The 19837-nt window shown below is 38.6% G+C and overlaps 1 protein-coding gene across 1 annotated transcript in view; it reads left to right on the top strand.

Moving 5' to 3' along the window:
* Positions 1-19837, top strand: part of LOC124722056 (mitochondrial-processing peptidase subunit alpha) — a 107386-nt gene that overhangs the window by 65587 nt on the left and 21962 nt on the right. The window contains exon 8 of the mRNA XM_047247251.1: positions 4060-4265. Within this exon, the coding sequence (XP_047103207.1) occupies positions 4060-4265 (206 nt within the window). The remainder of the gene's footprint in view (positions 1-4059; positions 4266-19837) is intronic.

The raw sequence follows: 19837 nt of genomic DNA on the forward strand, positions 1-19837 counted from the left end.
CTGCCCGCAACTGCTCAAATGAATCTAATTTAAACAGTTGTCATGTCACGCTCATCAGAGGCAATTTGTTGTTATAAAGCATTGCGTAGTGTTCCTAAAGCCTTTGACACACTTTACTGTTGGCAGACGCTTGTATGAGCACTGTTTTGTTGTTGTATATGGCGCATTTCCTTTGCAACTTAAGTTTGTTTTTTGGTTGTTTTTTTTTTCTCCCATTCATGTTTTGTTGCTGCATTATTATTCTGCAGTAGTGGGATACAATAATATCCTTTGTTAGAGTATTGGTTCTTACCAGTCAAAATCACAAAAATTTAACTGAAAACCAAAACAATGAAAAATTCCCGGAATTCGAAACAATTCCCGGGTTTTTCCCGGTTTTCTCCCAGATGAAAAAATTCCCGGGTTTTTCCCGGATCTCCCGGTTGTCTCGGGTCGTATACACCCTGAATTGAAAGCTGTAAAGTATATTACAAAAATACAGATGAATGAAATTCTCCTTGCTGTTTTTAATAAAATATGGAGACTTCCACAAATTTGGGAGTGTGATAATCTTGGTACTCTTTTTGAAACCAAAGAAGGTCTCTACATTGGCCAACAATTATTTTAGTGTGGCTCACTGTCTATTAGAATGTGGAATCGACTGTCATCTGTCCTGTGTCCTAGAATCCAAGGATCTACTTAAATGCTTCATGTGTGGGTCCAGGACTAATCACAAATCCATGACATCCTCATTATACTGGAGGCAGCAGTACATTTATCTTTCTTACACATCATAGTTAGAGTCTGCGATCTCGAAAGGATCTACAACACTACTTTGAGATATAATAGCCATGGAAAATTTCACAAACAGTACTTCTAAGAGTGCTTCCTTATCTCCTTGCTGGCTGCCCTTTCCAGACATTGTCAGAGAGATTCAAACAAGAAAATGGTCTTCCTCAGTGATTTGGTTTTATTGTAGCTATTGTAACTATTTCCTAAGGCAATCAGATATATTAAGTGTACAGTTCAGTCTTCCATCCAGCTTTCATTGTTTATGCAATAATTTTCTATATTCTGCTCCTCATGCAGTTTTACAGTGGCTGCTCATCAGTTATGACTTGAGTAATTTGAGGTGCATGCAGATATCACGGGTTTTAAATTTCATCAGAGAAATTTTTGTATGTCAGTTTTAATCATTTCCATCACTTATAACTTCCCATCACATAAAATGAGGAACACTGTTCTGAATTTTATATTCAGTGAGAAGCTTTGTCAGTTGTCAACTTCACAGTCTCTTAGCATTCTATACTATTGCTCGTCTTGCAGTGAAGTTAATATTCAAGATTCTACCATGAATAAACTTTTGGGATTCACACCATGTTGGACCTAGTGACACTTGATGCTGACTGTGTTACAGAACTGTTCTGTACCTGATGGATTTAACCCTTGAGCAGGTGCACCAATTTTTGTAACACGAGCAGTTGCGTCCAGTGTACTTTGTACATGTGTAAAGAATAGCTGCCTTAATGTTGCTAAGGTAAACATGTAAGCGCAAAATCATAGTTTAATCATAGTTTAACTTAACAAAGGTAAAATAAACTTACATAAATGAGCTAAAGCACTGTTTAATCAAACAGTATTGGAATAAACTCTCAGTATATCACTCTGTTGTCACGGACAGTTTTACCTCACAGTAATGACCCGCTCAAAGCATTAAACAGCGCAATTGCATCAGATCCCGACCAGCTGCTTATTTGATTACTCATTATCTCGTAGACACCTGCCTCATTGTGGGATTGTGGTGCTAGCTTGTAATGTGGGTCATTTTCTTGTACAGACTGTAATTTTTTGTGACCTAGCTTGCTGTTTATTTTATGTTACTGCTGCTTATTTATATGTATAACAACACATTCTACCACTGTTCATCAGCTGAAGCAGTAATGAAAGAGTAGGTATGGGCTCAGAATTGTGAAACAACAGCAAAATAGTGCAAAACAATTTTATTTGTGTGTGGTGCACGTGATACATAGGCGTGCTCACTCGAGAATTAAAGACAGTCAGAAACACATTGAACATGTTATAAAGTACCTCTCTCACTGGTCTTGGGAGCAGACAGAATATATCTTGACCAATTCTACAAACTTTTGTGCAGTCCCAGCTTGACTACAGATACACAGCTTATACTTTCGTATCCAAAAATTGTCGTTGCTGTTCACCATTTTGAGTTAGGCTGGAAGCAGAGGCAAGCCTCTGTGTTGTGGTGTGTGAATTGCCACTTTTCATTTGGCTGCAGTTCTGTATGATGCAATCACGTGTATACAGTATTGTCAACTTCAAAGTCTCTGGCACCCTGCAGGACCTAGTGGTGCTTCTTGCAGATCATGTTACAGAACTGTTCTTTGGTTCTCTGTGTATATATCCTTAAGATTTGTTTACCAAGTAAATGCATTGTATTTGGTACAGTATTATATGTGACCTTGATAGCTCTGCGATAAGTAAGATATAGTTGCCCCACTAAATTCCTCTTCTAGTTTTTCTCCGAGTGCCTCGTAGACTGCCTATAGCGTGTACTCTGCAAAGATGGGAGCAGGATGTGTCAGGCTGCTGTTTTCCCAGTACACATTAAAATTTAGGAAAATGAGTTCATAATTGAAGTAGCTAAAGGAGTCTTCATAGAAAATACAATGTGTTGCACACTTACATGCATTGACCTTACTGTTGAGGCACTGGATCATGTGTCAGTGGGAGGAAGAGTGGCTGTAGTTGAGGAACAAGAAGCATTCCTCCCCCCTGCCATTGAGGCAAGATACAGTAATTTTTATGTATCTCCAGACAGGGCTCTGCCCCATTTTACCTGGCTTCCTCCTCCTATAAGAAGCCACACCAGTCTGTAGTGCTTGTGTAGTAGATTTTGTAAGGTATATTTTAAATGAACTGTGACAAGAGGGCAGCAGATTGTTTACCACATCACTATTTTAGGGGATTGCAAGATATGTTGTTTGTGTTTTAAATTTTACATTAAATCTAACCTTATACAAAATTTGTTAGAATTATTGGAACATCCTTTTCTTATCTTTTAGCTGTCAGCCAGTCACAGCCCTCTGTTAGTTTCTTTTAGCTACTATATAATTATTTTAATTGTATGTGTTTATCACTTGACTACAGATTGCATTTTATGTATTATATTCTTTGTGTGTGTGTGTGTGTGTGTGTGTGTGTGTGAAGCTGAAGCTGATTGGAGTGGATCAGGTTATGTTAGTAACTTCTTGGAATGCTATTTTAAATATTTTAACTATGCTCACATCAAAATAATCTAGTAAAGGCATTAATGACTTCACTCTTGAATGCTGTTCTCATACTACTGCACCATACCATGTCCTTTCGCCACATATCAAGTACTTTAAATCTGTTAGGCAAAACTGATGGCATTGTTAAAATTATAATTTATGTTTTATGTATTTTTGTCAGCTGATTCCCGTAATATTCTCTCTGCGCAATAGCTAACAGTAGTGTCCATAAACACTCTTAATTTCTGATGGTTTTTTATTTTCCTGTGATTGTTGTGAGGGCATGATGATGACTTTATCATTATCAGAAAAACTCTGTGTACTAGCTACATAATAACTTCTAAGGATCTCGTCCATTATCAGGGGAGTAGTGGTATTACATTTCTTCATGGAATTGAAGGTAATCTGAAATTTCCTGGTACTGCCAGTAATTTATCTCTTTCTTTCCTTTGTATCCTATAGCTGTGTGTCTCATATCCCTAGATCATTTTATTGTAATACCATTACAAGGTCATTGGTTGTCGCATGTGAGCTACAGTATAATGTGTTCATTTCCACATATATAGAATCTTGCAGAGCTATCTCCTCAGCCACATATATATTTTAAAGAATATTGTCAAATAATACCTGTATTTTGTAAATGTGTTTCAGATTGGTAATATAAATACTGAAATATAAAATTGACTTCTGGTCATGTTTGTATGCAAGATATTTCATTATTTTGCAGCTTGTAGATGAAAGACACACTGGTTGTATATTATTGTTGAATTTTCTATGCCTTTTTCGTACACAGGACTGCTGTGAAATACCGACATATGCTAATGCGGATCTTCCACAGTTAGCACATGTGGTCATTGCTCTCAATGCATTCCCGTATGCAGATCCAGATTTCATTTCACTGTGTGTTTTAAATTTGATGATGGGTGGAGGCAACTCGTTCAGTGCTGGTGGCCCTGGAAAGGGAATGTATTCTCGGCTGTACATAAATGCTCTTAATAGGTAAGAAAACTTTGTGGTTTCTTGTAAGACATTCTGGTAGTTTTGCTTGTAAATAAAAACTCAGTTTTTAGCTAATAGCCAGCTGTTTAAATATTATATCCAATTTAATGCTTGAATGATCAGTTTTAAATTTCTTACATTTTTTGAGCAGTCTGTTTAATCTGTTGCGAAATCTGTAAAATCACAGGTATGTGGGCAAAACGTGTAAGCCTCCATTTAGTGCAATTTCCGAGGTTCATACATGGAAGCAAGCAATGCAGTGTTTCACAGTAATGTGAGACAAGTTGCCACATAGTGTGTCAACTTCATCTAGCACAGAAGCTGCATCTTCTTGGGCCATAGCTCTGATGATGGCAATAAAGGTCTATAAAAAGCCTGTGAGTAGGTTATTCTCATTATAATTCTCAGGCATTTGCCTGTTGTTTAGTGTCATTGCCTTGCTGCTGGTTCTTCTATGCCATGTAGCTCTGTTTTATCAGTGTGCTAAATATCAATGCACTGCATTCTATTTGCTTCGATTTACTATCAAATTTTGCCAGGTTTTGTACATTGCACTATTTGTATTGTGAGCTGTGCTGACACTTATTTTCCTTTGCCTCTTCAGAAGCTTTATTCTGTGCAAAGCCACCTGATAAACTGCATAATTCTGAACACTACCTTTGTGTTTGGCCTGTAAGGAACTGTATAATATTTTAATGAGAAACTTGTTCTCAACAGTATGGAAAAGTTTTTTCCAAAATCCACTGTTCTAAGGAGTCATGCAAAACAGTCAGCTCGATGTACCTGGCATTATATGAGCTAGAATTTATTCTGAACTGGGAATGGCAGGCAGTTAGTATGTGGACAGTCTGATGTGGTGCATGCAGGCAACAGTTTTCATTCACAAGAAGTAAGAACTAAATGCTGAACAAGATTCCCACTTTTCATGCTGACAAACTTTGCTTTTTAACATGATGAAATATAGGAAACCAGTTAGTAAAAGAAAAGTGAATGGATTTCATTCCATAGTTGAAGGTAAAAGAATTCCATCATGTTTGGAAAATGGTTGCACTTCTTTTGTTGCAAGCCAGCTGCTATTCCTTTTACGGCTTATACAGTTTCCACACATATGTTAACATAATTTCTTTGTAGTTTCATTACTCACCACCGACAAGTAATGTAAAAGTTGTCCATGTCTACATCTCTGCTCTGCAAGCTACTATCCACTGTGTGGAGGGTACCTGTTGTACCAGTATCATTTTACCAAAGGATGATGTAAGGGAAAAGTAGTTGTTGGTACTCCCGTGTTTAAGATGGATTCCTTTAATTTTAATATAATGGTCATTATGCAAAATATCATGAAGGAAATTGTATATTTTGTGACTAGTCATGAAATATATGCTGTAAGACTTTCTAACAAGTTGTTTCTCTGTGGTTAAAGGGCATCATTCTTACGCTCTTATTGAATTTTGTAAACCGTTTCCATGATGCTCACACACTAACTAAACAAATGTGTGATAAATTTGGGTCATTACTGACCTTACTTACCTCTGTCATAATTTCTATTTCTTGCGCAGTGACACACTGGAACTTCAAGGTACTCAAACAATTTTAAATATTCAAGTTGTCACCTTTGATATTTGTTTCCAATTAAAGCACATTTACTGTCCCACCCATCACAACTTCCAAAATTATCACAAAGTAGGTCAGCAGTGTACTAAAACTTCAAAAAGTCTAATTTACACATGATCAGTAATTTCTTTGAATACAGTCCACTGACTGTATGGAACTTTTTCAGGCAAGTAACTGTATATGACAGTGACTTAGTGCTGACTGCTAACAGGAACCATACTCAAGAAATATTCAGCCTAGACAAACTGTGGCACCGTTCACATTGGCTGTTTAAGGTTCTAATTTCTGGGAAGGATTTTTAAGCATGCAATTTTCTACCTGTATTCTATCAAAGCCCAGCAAAATTTTTCAAGGAAGTCAGATTTTATGCTTTGATAATTTCAGTAACATGTTTTTGTGATGAAAGTTCACATTTTTCTATAAATAGAAAAATTATAGCTACAAGACAGCAACACTGGAATTTTGAAAACGTTGACTTTTAAAATTTGAATAATTATGCAACATTTTTAGTAATAATATTCCCTGAAATCCAAATTTTGAAAAAAGATGAAATGTTCTTTGCATAGTACAGAAATATGGCTTTCGAGGAGTAGGTCAATCCTAAAATAATTATTTATGGGGCTGAATTTTTAAGCACACATTGTTTCCACAAGTGAAATTTGAATCTTCCCTTAAAGAAAATATAGTTATCACCAACCATGTATAAATTATTCTCTGAACAATATGACTCAAAAAATTACAGCCAGAACAAGAATGTGGATACTTAATGTATATGTATGAAGTACGTAATAGAAAGAAGAAGCAAGTGGAGCTGTTTCTCCGTGCTACATTTACAATTTTGCAGGTCATCTCTGAATCTCTTGTATCTCTTTTGATAATCTAGTTTTTAAAGGGGTCTAGACTGTAGATGAATGTGGTAACAAAAAAATTGGAGTGTTATTAACCTTTGTTATGCTTAGTGTGTAGCAAATAGATGATCCTGTTCAGCAACAGAAGTGGTTTGATCTTGACCATACATTCTGACTTACTGTTTTTTGGTGGTTGTGGTGAACCCTTTTCTTCCCAGTGCTGCATACATGCGACATGAAGTTTAACTTCACAAAATGTAGTCAAAATGAACTTATTATACAAAAATCACCATGCATGTGTTAAAAAACATTTACAAGTTCTCTGTCTATGTCTTTTTTATTTCACAGTTAGTCTAAAACTTCGTGAAAAAAATAAGTTACTGAAATTTCATCAATGTAATATGTGATTAGTCTCGCATGTTGAAACTTCCTGACAGATTAAAACTGTGTGCCGGACCGAGACTCAAACTTGGGACCTTTGCCTTTCGCGGGCAAGTGCTCTACCAACTGAGATACCCAAGCATGACTCACTGCCCCGTCCTCACAGCTTCACTTCTGCCAGTACCTCACCTCCTACCTTCCAAACTTTACAGAAGCTCTCCTGCGAACCTTCTGTGGGAGCTTCTGTAAAGTTTGGAAGGTAGGAGACGAGGTACTGGCAGAAGTGAAGCTGTGAGGACGGGGCAGTGAGTCATGCTTGGGTATCTCAGTTGGTAGAGCACTTGCCCGCGAAAGGCAAAGGTCCCAAGTTTGAGTCTCGGTCCGGCACACAGTTTTAATCTGTCAGGAAGTTTCAACATGCGAGACTAATCACATATTACATTGATGAAATTTCAGTAACTTATTTTTTTCACGAAGCTTTAGACTAACTGTGAAATAAAAAAGACATAGACAGAGAACTTGTAAATATTTTTTAACACATGCATGGTGATTTTTGTATAATAAGCTCTCCTGCGAACCTTCTGTCGGAGCTTCTGTAAAGTTTGGAAGGTAGGAGACGAGGTACTGGCAGAAGTGAAGCTGTGAGAATGGGGCTTGAATTGTGCTTGGGTAGCTCAGTTGGTAGAGCACTTGCCCGCGTAAGGCGAAGGTCCCGACTTTGAGTCTCGGTCCGGCACACAGTTTTAATCTGCCAGGAAGTTTCACATCAGAGCACACTCCGCTGCAGAGTGAATATCTCAATCTCGCATGTTATTCCAGCAAATAATATGTAATGCCAGTGGACTGGTTTGGAGGAAGTGGTGGTGTGGATAGTATGCTACATATTTTGCTTATCAGATGTTTGTTGATGGTGCAAGGCATATAGAAGAGGGAGTTATTCTGTATAAATAGCAGTCACCCAAGTATGACCTTTAAGTACAAGGGCACAAGATATTTGTTTGTTATGTCAACATTCACAGATGCCATAGCTTTAGAGAAAGTAGGTCCCTACTCTTTAATCAGTATAGAGGCAGTCTGGGAATTCTATATTTCTTTCCCGGAAAAAGTTCCAATTGAGATGATTTGCTGTGGCCTTCCTCTGACTTGGTATGTGTCAGTGTGTGTTTGCATCATTTGGATGCCTTTTATTCATAGGTTGGTAATCAGGAACTTGATATGACCATCTCTTCTTCCCCTGCCGGTCATTTACTGGTGATAAAAAATTTCTTCCACCATCTGTATCGAAACCATCCACCTGTGGTTTGAGCATTGCTGTGCATAAACTGTGGGGAACTTTCTTCATGTGTAGATAGCCCAATAGATTTTATGTGTACTGAAGTTTTGATGGAATAAACATAGGGAAATTTGTAACATTAAAGAATGTAACATGCTGTTTAGAAAAAAGGCCAAGTAAAACATATTTGAGAAATATTAAATTTGTCAAAGACTCAGGACAGGCTAGTTCTGAGCTAGCCTCATATCATGGAAAAGTGATAGGTATATCTGAATGTGACATGCTGAAAGAGATTTTGCATGGGAAGTAGGATTTCCTTACATAATCTATAACAAAGCTACAAATGTTTATAACTGTATCAAGTGTGTAAAGAAAAACCTTTAGAAGGAGAAATGATTGTGGATTAGATTTTAGTATATGAGACTAACACAGTTGAATGTGCTGAATATGTATTTCACAAGGCACTAGGTAGGGATATATTTCCTTTATTATTAATGAGTAGAGGCTCCTTTAATCACCTGAGAATATGATGAGTGAAACTGATTTTTTGCAGAATGTTGAAGGTATTGAGAAGTTGATGGGTCTGAAACTAGCAACAGTAGGGCTGCTAGGGTTAAGTTTGAGAAATTTTAATAGAAGGTGGTTGTTCATGATTAACAATCCCAGTAAAGAGGTAGATCACACTGGAAGTATTTTGGGTGATTGAGCACACCAAGAAAATGTTGGCCTGTTAGTCTTTTAGGTGCTTTTGTTCAAGATTTTCATGGCAATATGTGTAACTGGAACTATTGGGTAGGAAATAATGGAATACAGCTGAGAAGTCTGTGTGAGCTTTTGTCAACTAGTACAAATGGCAGTACTTGAGTGCTTGTTCATTAACTGTCATAACACTTTGTATCTAACTTATTGAATGAGAAATAATGTTGCAAGCTATCAACTTAAGTCATATTTCAGATACAAATGTCAAAGCACATTTCTGCCCCAAAAAGTTTATTTGCAGCTTGTGCAGCCCTTAGAATGTTCAAGTGTGCAATTGAAATTTGCTGATATCTGTCTGTAGCCATATTTCCCATGTGTTAAAGTGGTCATAAATTCAATCTTCTTTGCAATTCATTCCTCTTGTTCCACTGTCTGTTGCTCTGCATGTGCCTTTGTAGCAAATTTTTTCTAATTTGTCTGGAGGAGTGTGTTTGTTGATTTTTGTGTAGTAATTCACTTATACCTCAATCATTCTTCAAGGAACCAGACAGTTATTGGTCCAAGGAAACAAAGTAAGTACTATATGAATGAGCCTCCAGTAACTCAAAACTCTGATTTTGAGGTTATCAATGTGTTAAAAGAATCATTCAACATTAACACACTTATCAACAAAAGGGCCCAACAGTTTTATTGCATCACCAACTTTCAGATTATTATGCAATATTTCACTGCAGCAAGTGCTGTGTACTGTTGAGCATTTGTGTTTGTACATTGTTTCAGTATTTCCCCTTATGCATCCCAGAAAAATTGCAAGATGTGAACAATATTTTGAATCAGATGACACATTATTGTCCTGTGTGTTTTCACTTCATACGTCAGTGCCTCTTTTTTTCCAAAATAACTGAGCCACATATAATCTTTGGTAGCTTTTCTTTTCAACCAATCATCACTTTTCTTACCGCAGTAGTCTAGCATGAATTGATGCACATATGTGTGAACTGTTTCAGTATACATATTTTAAACATATAATTTTGATATCCCCGCCACGTGACATTGTGATGGAGGCAGATGAGCTGGCATGGATAACGCAACGGACTAGTGCGAAAAACTACCATTGGGGTGGGGGATTGCATGTGACATGTTGTACGGTCATACCTGCTGATGGAAGTATTTGCCTGCATCTGGCAGTAAGCCAGGCAGGGGCAGTTCTAACTCTGAGGTAAACCACCCTCTGACCTTGTCTTGTGCCTCGTACCATGTGCCATTTCCATGTGCTCAGCCATCAGCTGCCTGTTCCTGTCATATGTTGCATTCATCCCAGTGCACAATTCTATGTGGTTTCAGACTCTCTGCTTTCCCATAGACTGACTTGCACAGTGAGCTTTCATTTACTCTTTCAGGGTTCTGTTCCCTGGCTTGTTTTGAGCCACTACCAGCTCATACAGTACTTTGTGCCGACACTGTTTTTTTTCTGTCATTGCCATGCCTTTGCAGATACTAAAATGGCAGAGAAGAATGTTCTTACATGTATGATACTTCTGTTTTATTTCTTCCCTTTTCATAGTGTTAATCTTGGGCCACCATGGACTTGACATTTCTACAAAGCTCACAGGAACTGTTGCACCTACAGAAGGAGCAGCAGCAGCATGAGAAGATGCAGGTGCTGCTTACTCAGAATGCGGAATTGCTTCACACTTGTGCCTTGCAGATGACAGGCTAGGCGCTAGGTGTACCATTTTCTTCCCTGCCAACATTTGCTGGTTTCAGTGAGTCTTGAGTCTATGGGTAGGTGGGAAAATTTCTTGCACTGGTTCTTGCTGCTGTGCCATAATGGCTTATTGTCAATAAAGCCACCTTGTTGTTGTCCAGCAATTCAAGTTAATATTAAGTTCTGAGAAACTTGAAGCCCTCCACTGAGCCCGAGAAACTACCCTTTGATGGTCTTTGTCAGTTGCTTTCACAGTATTTCAGACATCAAACATATGTGGTGACAGCATGGTTGCTGTTTAACAAGCACCACATTTGCCCTGGCTTGTCCTATGCCGCCTTGATCGCCGATTTGCAGGGTCTTGCTTGCAAGTGTCATTTTGAGTGACCCAAATGTGCCACCTCATATGCAGAGTCACTAATGCAGGATGTGATGGTCGGTTAGCACCTGATCCTGATGTCCAGACTAGGGCATGACCTTGTCTGTCCCTTCTTTAACTGATGTTACCCAGATTTCAGAATAACGTGAGATTACGGCAGCAGTAAGGGATGTCTTTTCTGATAATTGGCAGGTGACACAATTAGGTGTGCATGGTAAGCAGCCTTCAGAGCCCCATAGGATTCTCCAGGTTGCCTTGCCTCCAGCCGAGTCGCCATGTGTTGACACCATTTATGATTCCAGTCCAGAGGCATCGTGGCACTGCCTGTATCACCCGTGTCGATATCAGCAGGTTCACATTGGTTGCGGCACAGTACTTCCCTGCCGTGGCACTGTTCTGGTCCTTGGGAATGCTCTCCTTCCGCTAATTAGGCGAGCTGACGTTCTTGCCCTGATTGTCTTTTGGTGTATGTTTGACGAGACTGCCTGCACGTGGAGGCCATATGTGGGATCTACTGCCAGGTAGGTCATTTTGCAATGGTTTGTGACATTCGAAGAGCCATGGTCAGTCATTGGAAGCTCCTATGTTTTCATTGGACCCTAGGGCTGTCCCTGGTGCTCCATACTTGTTGCCTGGCATATTTTTCTGACGTTGTTAGTTTCTGGGTGACCGGCTGAATTTCACGTAGACACAGGAGTGACTGACAGCCTCATCAGTTTAGATACATACAGGCTTTTGAGCTGCTCAGTATTGTAACAGTCGCTGTGTCATGTTCTGCTTTGCAGTAAACAGTGTATACCTTTGAGGAGACATTTCTCCATCTCTGCACATTATAAGAATGTGGAATATCGACTTACATTGTCAGTGGCCAATTCCCTGTTGGCGTAAAATATTTTTAGGCTAGATGTTTTTTCTGGTTTTGGCTTCCAGATAGTTGATGGAAGTCCATTTTGTGTCTCAGTCAGTCTCTTTTCAAGATTTGTACTTCTTACTGCTGTTATAGTTAGTTAGGTAGTTAGTTACTTTCATGTTCCATGGATAATTTTGCACGATAAATCGTCATGATGTGGAATAAGTCATTTTAAATTCACATTGCAAATTAATTTGTAATCTATTTGTACTCTAAACATCACCATATAATTATTTTTTTTCCTGAACTGAAAACAAGATATACAGACGGAGTTTGCAATTCCTACCCACCACTTTTCACACATTACAAACATAGAACTTCTTCTATGGAATACAAGGAGTTGTCAAGGAGAAACTTTTTCAATTTATTTTCAAATTTTACCTTGCTGTCTGTTAGACATTTTATATCACTGGGTAAGTGGTCAAAAATTTTTGTTGCAGTGTTGTGCACCCCTTTCTGTGCTAAAGACAGCCTTAATGTTTATTAATGAATGTCATTTTTTATTCTTGTATTGTAATTATGTACCTCATTTTTCGTTTTGAACTGTAGTGGATTATTTACAACAAACTTCGTGAGGGAATAAATGCACTGTGAAGGAGTAGTGAGAATGCCCAACTCCTTGAACAGATATCTACAAGATGATCGCGGGTGAGCACCACATATTATTCTTACAGCATGTTTTTGGGCAATGAAGACCTTCTTTCGTAAAGATGAGTTACCCCAGAACATTATTCCACATGACAGTACTGAATGAAAATAAGCAAAATATGTCAACTTACTGATCTCTCTCTCTCTCCCTAAAATTTGCTATGATTCTAAGTGCAAATGTGGCTGAACTAAGTTGTTTTAAAAGTTCCAAAATTTACTTTTTCCAATTTACATTCTTGTCATTGTGGACACCTAAGAATTTTGAAATTTCTACCCTATGTATTATTTCATCACCATGTGTTACACTTATCACTGGTGCAGTAGCCCTAGAGGTGCAGAACTGAATATGATGTGTCTTTGTGAAATTCAGGGTGAGACCATTCGCAGAAAACCAGTCAATGATACGTTTGAGAACTTTGTTCACCATTTCTTCCATTTCTGTATATACCGGGAGTGATTACAATACTGATATCATCTACAAAAAGGACTAATTCTGGTTGTTGTATATGAGGTGGTAGAACATTTACATATATGAGAAACATTAGTGGACCTAATATTAAGCCTTGGGGAACTTCATACATGATTTCTCCCAAGTCAGAATTATGTCCCTGGATTCTCTTGTTTAAATTACTACTAAGTACAACTTTCTGCATTCTTTTGGTTAGATATGGCATGATCAATTGGTTGGCTATACCATCAATCCCATAAAACATCAATTTATCTAGTAGTATACTATGATTCACCCAATCAGATGCCTTGGATAGGTTACAGAAAATACCTATTGGTATTTTGTTATTTAATGCTTGTAATGTCTGGTGTGTGAACATGTAAATGGCATTCTCAGTAGAGCAACCCTTATGAAACCCAAACTGTGATTGCTGAGGATATAATTGTTGCCAAGGTGAGATACTATTCTAGAATACATCACCTTCTCAAAAATTTTGGAAAATGATGTCAGCAGTGAAATAGGTCAGTATTTACTGACATCTCTCGTATCACCTTTCTTATAAGGGGTTTAACAACGGCATATTTTAGTCTCTCTGGAAAAATGCCTTGAGTTAGTGATGCATTACATATTTCAGACAATACCAGACTTATTATATGGTAACAAATCTTTAGTACTCTATTGGAAACACCATCAAAACCAGAAGAGCTTTTATTCTTTATTTCAGAAGTAGAAATTGATGGTACATTCATATGATGTAATTTTATGAGAGTTACTTCTTCAACATATTGCTGTGATCTTTCTCGTGAACTGTTGGTCCCTATGCTTTCTACTCTATTTAAGAAATGATTATTAAATACATTTGCTACTTGTGACATGTCATTTATAACCCTTCGATTCAATTCAGTAGTGGTATTATCCTTTTCTGTGGTTGGTTGTCCTGTCTCTTGCTTTACTATATTCCATATTGCCTTAACTCTGTTGTTAGATATACTGATTGCTGACATTATGTGCATGTTCCTTGATTTTTTAATAACCTTTCTTGGTAATTTTGAGTAGTTTTTGTAGTGCGCAGCTACTGCAGGGTCTCTACTTGTTCTTGCCGAAAGATACGTTTCCCTTTTCCTTTCACAACATACTTTAATTGCCTTAGTGATCCATGGTTTTTTACATGGCTGTTTAATGTCCCTTCTGATTTGCTTATGCAGGAAACTATTTTCAAATACTAATATGAATTTATCATAGAATAGATTAAATTTTATTGGGGGCATTTGGTTCTTTATAAATTTCATCCCAGGTTGTTTCTTGTAAACTACTCATAAAAATATTTGCCTTGTAGTCATTAATGATTCTGACTGACTTCCACTGAGGTGTATCCACACTGTAAGGCACTATGTCATTTATCCTGACTAACTGTGCACCATGACCAGAGGGAGTATTTGTTACTGGGTAAACAGTTATTTTTTTGCTTTGTGCCTCATCAAAGAAAACATTATCGGTTAGGGACCTACTGTCTTTATACACCCATGTTGGAAAGTTAACAACTGAGAGCAAATTCTAGGCTCCAAATAAGGTTTCCAGATCATTTTTCCTATCAGAATATTTTAGAAAATCTACATTGAAGTCACCACAGACTATTAACTGCTTGCTGATGTCTGACCGACAGCACAGTAAGGAATCCAGGTTCCTCTTGAATAATGCAAAATTTCCCAGAGGAGATTTATATACTGTTACAATTAAAAGTGAACTGTTTTTCAGCATTAATTCACAAGCGCACACTTCTTTGTGCTGATCACTACACAATCTACTTGTGTCAATGCATTTGAACTTGTGTTCTATATTAATATATGCAACAACTCATCATTTTCTCATATTAGTTCTGCGTGAGTAAGCTGCTAGACTGTAATCTTTTATATGTAACTTATCTAACCTGGTGGTTATGTGGTGCTCAGACAGGCACAGTACATCCATCTTTTCCTCTAAATTTTGCAAGCAGGCAAGAAGCTCTTCTACCTAATTACTCGATCCTCTAATATTTTGGTGGAATAAACTAACCTTACTTTTCCGTGCATTCTTGTGGGGATCTTCTGTTGTAGTTACTTCTTTCAAAACAGGATGCCTGAAACTTGATTCTAACCTGAAAAAGGTGCCTCTCTGACAGTAGTAACCACAGGCATCTTGCATTGTGTGATGGTGGCCCCCCCTGTACATTTCCTGCAAGAAGTTCAGCCAACCTATCTTTCCCTCTCCTATTCAGGTGCAGGCCATGTCTAGTATAACCCCATCTCCCAATTGTAGCAACAGGCACTGCACACATATGAGAATTCATCTCAGTCAGCAGTAACCTGCTCAACTCAGAGTTAACACGGCTCAGAGCAGTATTAATCCAGAGCTGGTCATGGTGCTGCAGGACCTCCATAAAATTCACATTTCTGTATGTAGTTGCTACTCCTATTTTATCCAGGTCACCCCTAATACTGTAATTACTGTTCTTATCCAGGCTATTTCCTGCTTCACCTACTGTAATAACCTGATACCCCTGATCCTTTTTGCCAAAAACTTTGCACAATTTTCCTATGTCCTCTGTCACCTGGCTAAGGCTAGCACTTGGTTTCACAATACTTGTGACCTGGTACCCTGCTCCTAACTTTTCCTGCACCATCTGGCCTTGCTAGCAGGAAGACTCTTCTCTTCCTACTCTCTTTTGGTACTGACCTACTCTTGAGTTTCTTGGCTAGGAGACTGCTGCACCCTACTGTAATCTACAGCTATTCAGGTAACAAGCCAAATTTATTCGATATTGATAGCTCAACTGTAGAAGAAGTTGATGAGCTGTTCCCATTTTGCCCATTGCTTATTACTTTTACCCAGTTCCCATGACCCCTTCAGTCTATCTAGTTCCAATTACATGTGATCTAATTCAGTCTGAAGGGCACAAATCTTTGCCTCCTGTCCAACGATTCTCTGGTCTTTTTTGCAGAGCCTACAGTTCCATGGGAGAGCCTCATTGAGTTCCCCATTCAGTTCCCCACTACAATCACCCCAGTGAAATTCCATCCCACAGTCTACACATACCACTCCCTCTTTGACTATCCTACAGCAACATCCACACTTATCACGCATTGCAAGACAGATTACACACTTGAGAACAGAATTACATCACTTAACATTCTTCACACTACATGAATGTTCGTTATTTATGAGCAGCAAAAATTGGGCATACCGTTTAGTGCTTCAGGTGTTTTATAAATCGCAAATACTTATTTGTTTTTGCTTACAACACAAACTTAGCACTCACTTAAATTCAGTATGTGTTAAGTAATGTAATCACAACTGAATCGACTTTACTGTACGCACACTGTATATAAACAAAAGACTGATGCTAAAGTTTCTAAATAAAATAACTTTGCACTGTTTATGTGACAAGACGAAACGAAAACGAAGAACAGCATCTGCACTATATGAACTTCTAAACTTATTTCTAAGCTGGACTAACAACACAAACTGTACTTTACTTAAACAATCTGGTAACTGACAGTATACGATAATGTAGACAAAACTTATGCCAAAATTTGCATCTATGAAATGTTGTCTTTTGCTGAAAAATACGCAAATAAAAATGAAAACTTCAATAGATCTCTTACAATAGGTCCTAATTTACTTATTAACAATAGAATAGTGCCTTAATTAATAGTTATTATACAAAAAACACTTATCTTTACGTGAGCTCTGAATGTGCACAACTCGTCAACCAAAGATCTTAGTCAGCAAGGACTAACAGCTGTTTGAGAATACCTTGGGTTGATCAGAAAATTTCAAGACACACGTTTCCTTGAAGCTGTCAGTGGTGCCTAAATTTTGTTCCCTCTGCCCCATTCCTTTCTCCATGAGTGGCAAGGTAAAGGCTATATTGTTGCATTGACAGAATCAGGGCATTGTTTCTCCTATTTCGCCGAGTCTGTGGGACAGCCTTGTGGTGGTGATTCGGTAGCCTGACGGTACCGTGTGTCTATGCAGTGATTTTAAAGATGGTCAACATGCCAAGTGTCACGGATTCGTATCCAGTTCCACGGCCAGAGGAGTTGCCGATGAAATCTTTGGGGCACCAATATTTTTGACACATCAACTTGGGTGATGCTTACCTGCAGTTGCCATGCTTCTCGGACTTGCTTGGAGTTCAACGCCCCTTTTGTGCTTTACCAGTCTGCGCCAGGAATTTGTCAGTGATATTTAGAGCAGTTGATTCAGGACATTCCTTGTTGTGTAAACTACCTTGCTGTCATCTGGGCTACAGGCTTCACTTGAGAGGCCCATGTACGAACCTGCAGATGGTTTTCCAGTGTGTTCTGGGAGATGTCATACTATGATTGCACCCTTGATCTGTTTGTGTATGCGTAGCTCTCAGAGGCCGAGTGATTGTTGTTTAGTATGTGTGACAGTGAAGGTTGCAGAGAGAGCGGGAGATGAACAGTGACAAATATCATAAGCTTTAGATAATTGAGTGTGCATTTGTTATGCTTATAGGAGCAAGGGTGATAACAACATATGCAGAACGCACTGATGTATACTACTACCCGTTTGGTTTGCGCACATTGTCACTTTTTACTTTGGAAGAAAGGAAGTTTGTGTTCAACATGTTGTTGTCATTGCTGTCTCAGTGGAGTAATAACTTATTTGGACTAGGATGCGGAAGAAAAATGTTATGGCTTATTCAGGAATCAACAGGGTACCTACACAGTGGTGCTCAAAACAATCTTCAGCTTGATGACTGCTTTAGGTTACTATGAAAAATTTAAATCAAGATACCCAGACAGGAGTTTTAATTTCACTTGTCTTGAATCATAGTCCGTGTCTTTCACATCTGTCACTGTTAGCCTTTTTCTGTGTTCTTTCCCGTGTTCGTGCTACCTCCTTAATGAAAACATCTTTCTCATCCATGCAGTGAGGAACAATAACACCCTAGCTTCAATAACCTCACTTCATTATCCAAATAATTTCTTTCAGTGCTTTAATCTTGTATTTGAAACAAAGTGGCATGTTTCATTTGAAACTCAGTGATGAATTCCAGACTGTTTGGAGAGTACTACACAAACAGTGCAGTGTCAAATATGTATTATTTTATATCAACTTTCTGTTTCGAAATATACAGGGTGTTTCAAAAGATTCATCTGATTTCACAAGACAGTGTGTAAAGACAGAAATTTGAGTTCAATTTCAATTTATGGATCAAAGTCAGAGGTTTACCTTAATGCCATTTGTATGCTACCACTTCATGTGGTTGCTGATGCCGGCTTCCCCGATGCAACCAGCTAGCTCTTACATGTGTCAAGTCTAGAGGATTGTAGTACAGAACCAAAAGGCTTTTTGCATTACCTGTTGCAGCAGGTGTGACTGAATTGCAACTGTGTGATGTGATTTTCGTCGAAGAGTGTGGCACTGCACCTCCTACAGTGTAAGGAACATACGGCTCTCACATTGCACCATTTATCTCCAAGGTTGCCTATGCACAATTTGCCTCCAAGGTCACCTAATCTCACTGTGTGTGATTTTTTTCTTTGGACATTGTGAAAGATTCCGTCTATATGCCTCCCCTTCCAACAACTCTGGGAGAACTTTGATGCTCCTTAGAAACAACATCAAATATGATAACTTCAGGCATGCTCCAAAAAGTATGGAAAAATTAAATAATGTAAACTGAAGAATGTAATGACAATAACAATATGGGTTAGGCTAAATAGTTACTCAACACATAAAGGAGGCATTGATTGGCAGGCAGGCACATGTAAAAAGTAGACCGTTGGATATTATTCATTATTCAGCTTTCAGGCAGTGTCCTTCATCAGGTGAAGAAAGAAACCCACACGTGCGCAAATGCTCGAGGGAGGGGAAGTGCCACTATTTAATATTGCCCCAGTTCAGAAATATCATAGATCTGGACCTGATGCACAGAGCAGTCTGAGTTGTACTGGGGAGGTGGTAGTCTCCAGGTTACCCGTGTTTACGTTAAGTGATTTTGCTGTTTCCTCTTCGTTTATTGCTCTCACGTCAAATGAAAACAAAACAGATTTCTGTGGCTGGGAGCTATCAAGTGAATTAAAATACATTCACATAATTATGGAAGGGGACTTCAGCTAGAAGTACACGGGTGGTGTCCGTGGGGACCTGAGCTGAGTCTGACGTTGCTTCCACTTACTTGTGTCAGGTTCCTTCTATTTCCTTCCCCGTCGGCCTCCCTTGGCCAACTCTTGCTTTTTCGACCCCAATGGTATGAGGTTTCGAGCCCCAAGGGTGTCCGTGCAATTTTCTTATTCCCACTTGTAACACAACTCCTGAAGGGAGCCCACCCCTTAAGAAAAGCCAGCAATCCTGTAAGCTGTGAGGGTAAGACCACAGGTTGGACGGGAGGCCAGCACCCTCTCTTCGTAAAAAATTAAACATGCTTTCAAGACTGCAAGTAAGCCTTGGAACATTACTGACAAAAATGGACGACGTCAATAGCAAAGAAACGGTATATGACTTGGAACTTGGAATGTAAGGAGTCTGTACAAGACAGGAGCTGCAATCAGTATTGCCAAAGAAATTCAGAGGTACGAACTAGACCTAGTTGCACTGCAAGAAATCCGGTGGGAGGGTGCTGGCAGCATTGATGTTGAAAACTGTACTATTCTGT

This window comes from Schistocerca piceifrons, chromosome X (genome assembly GCF_021461385.2).
Source record: "Schistocerca piceifrons isolate TAMUIC-IGC-003096 chromosome X, iqSchPice1.1, whole genome shotgun sequence".
Lineage (NCBI taxonomy): Eukaryota > Metazoa > Arthropoda > Insecta > Orthoptera > Acrididae > Schistocerca > Schistocerca piceifrons.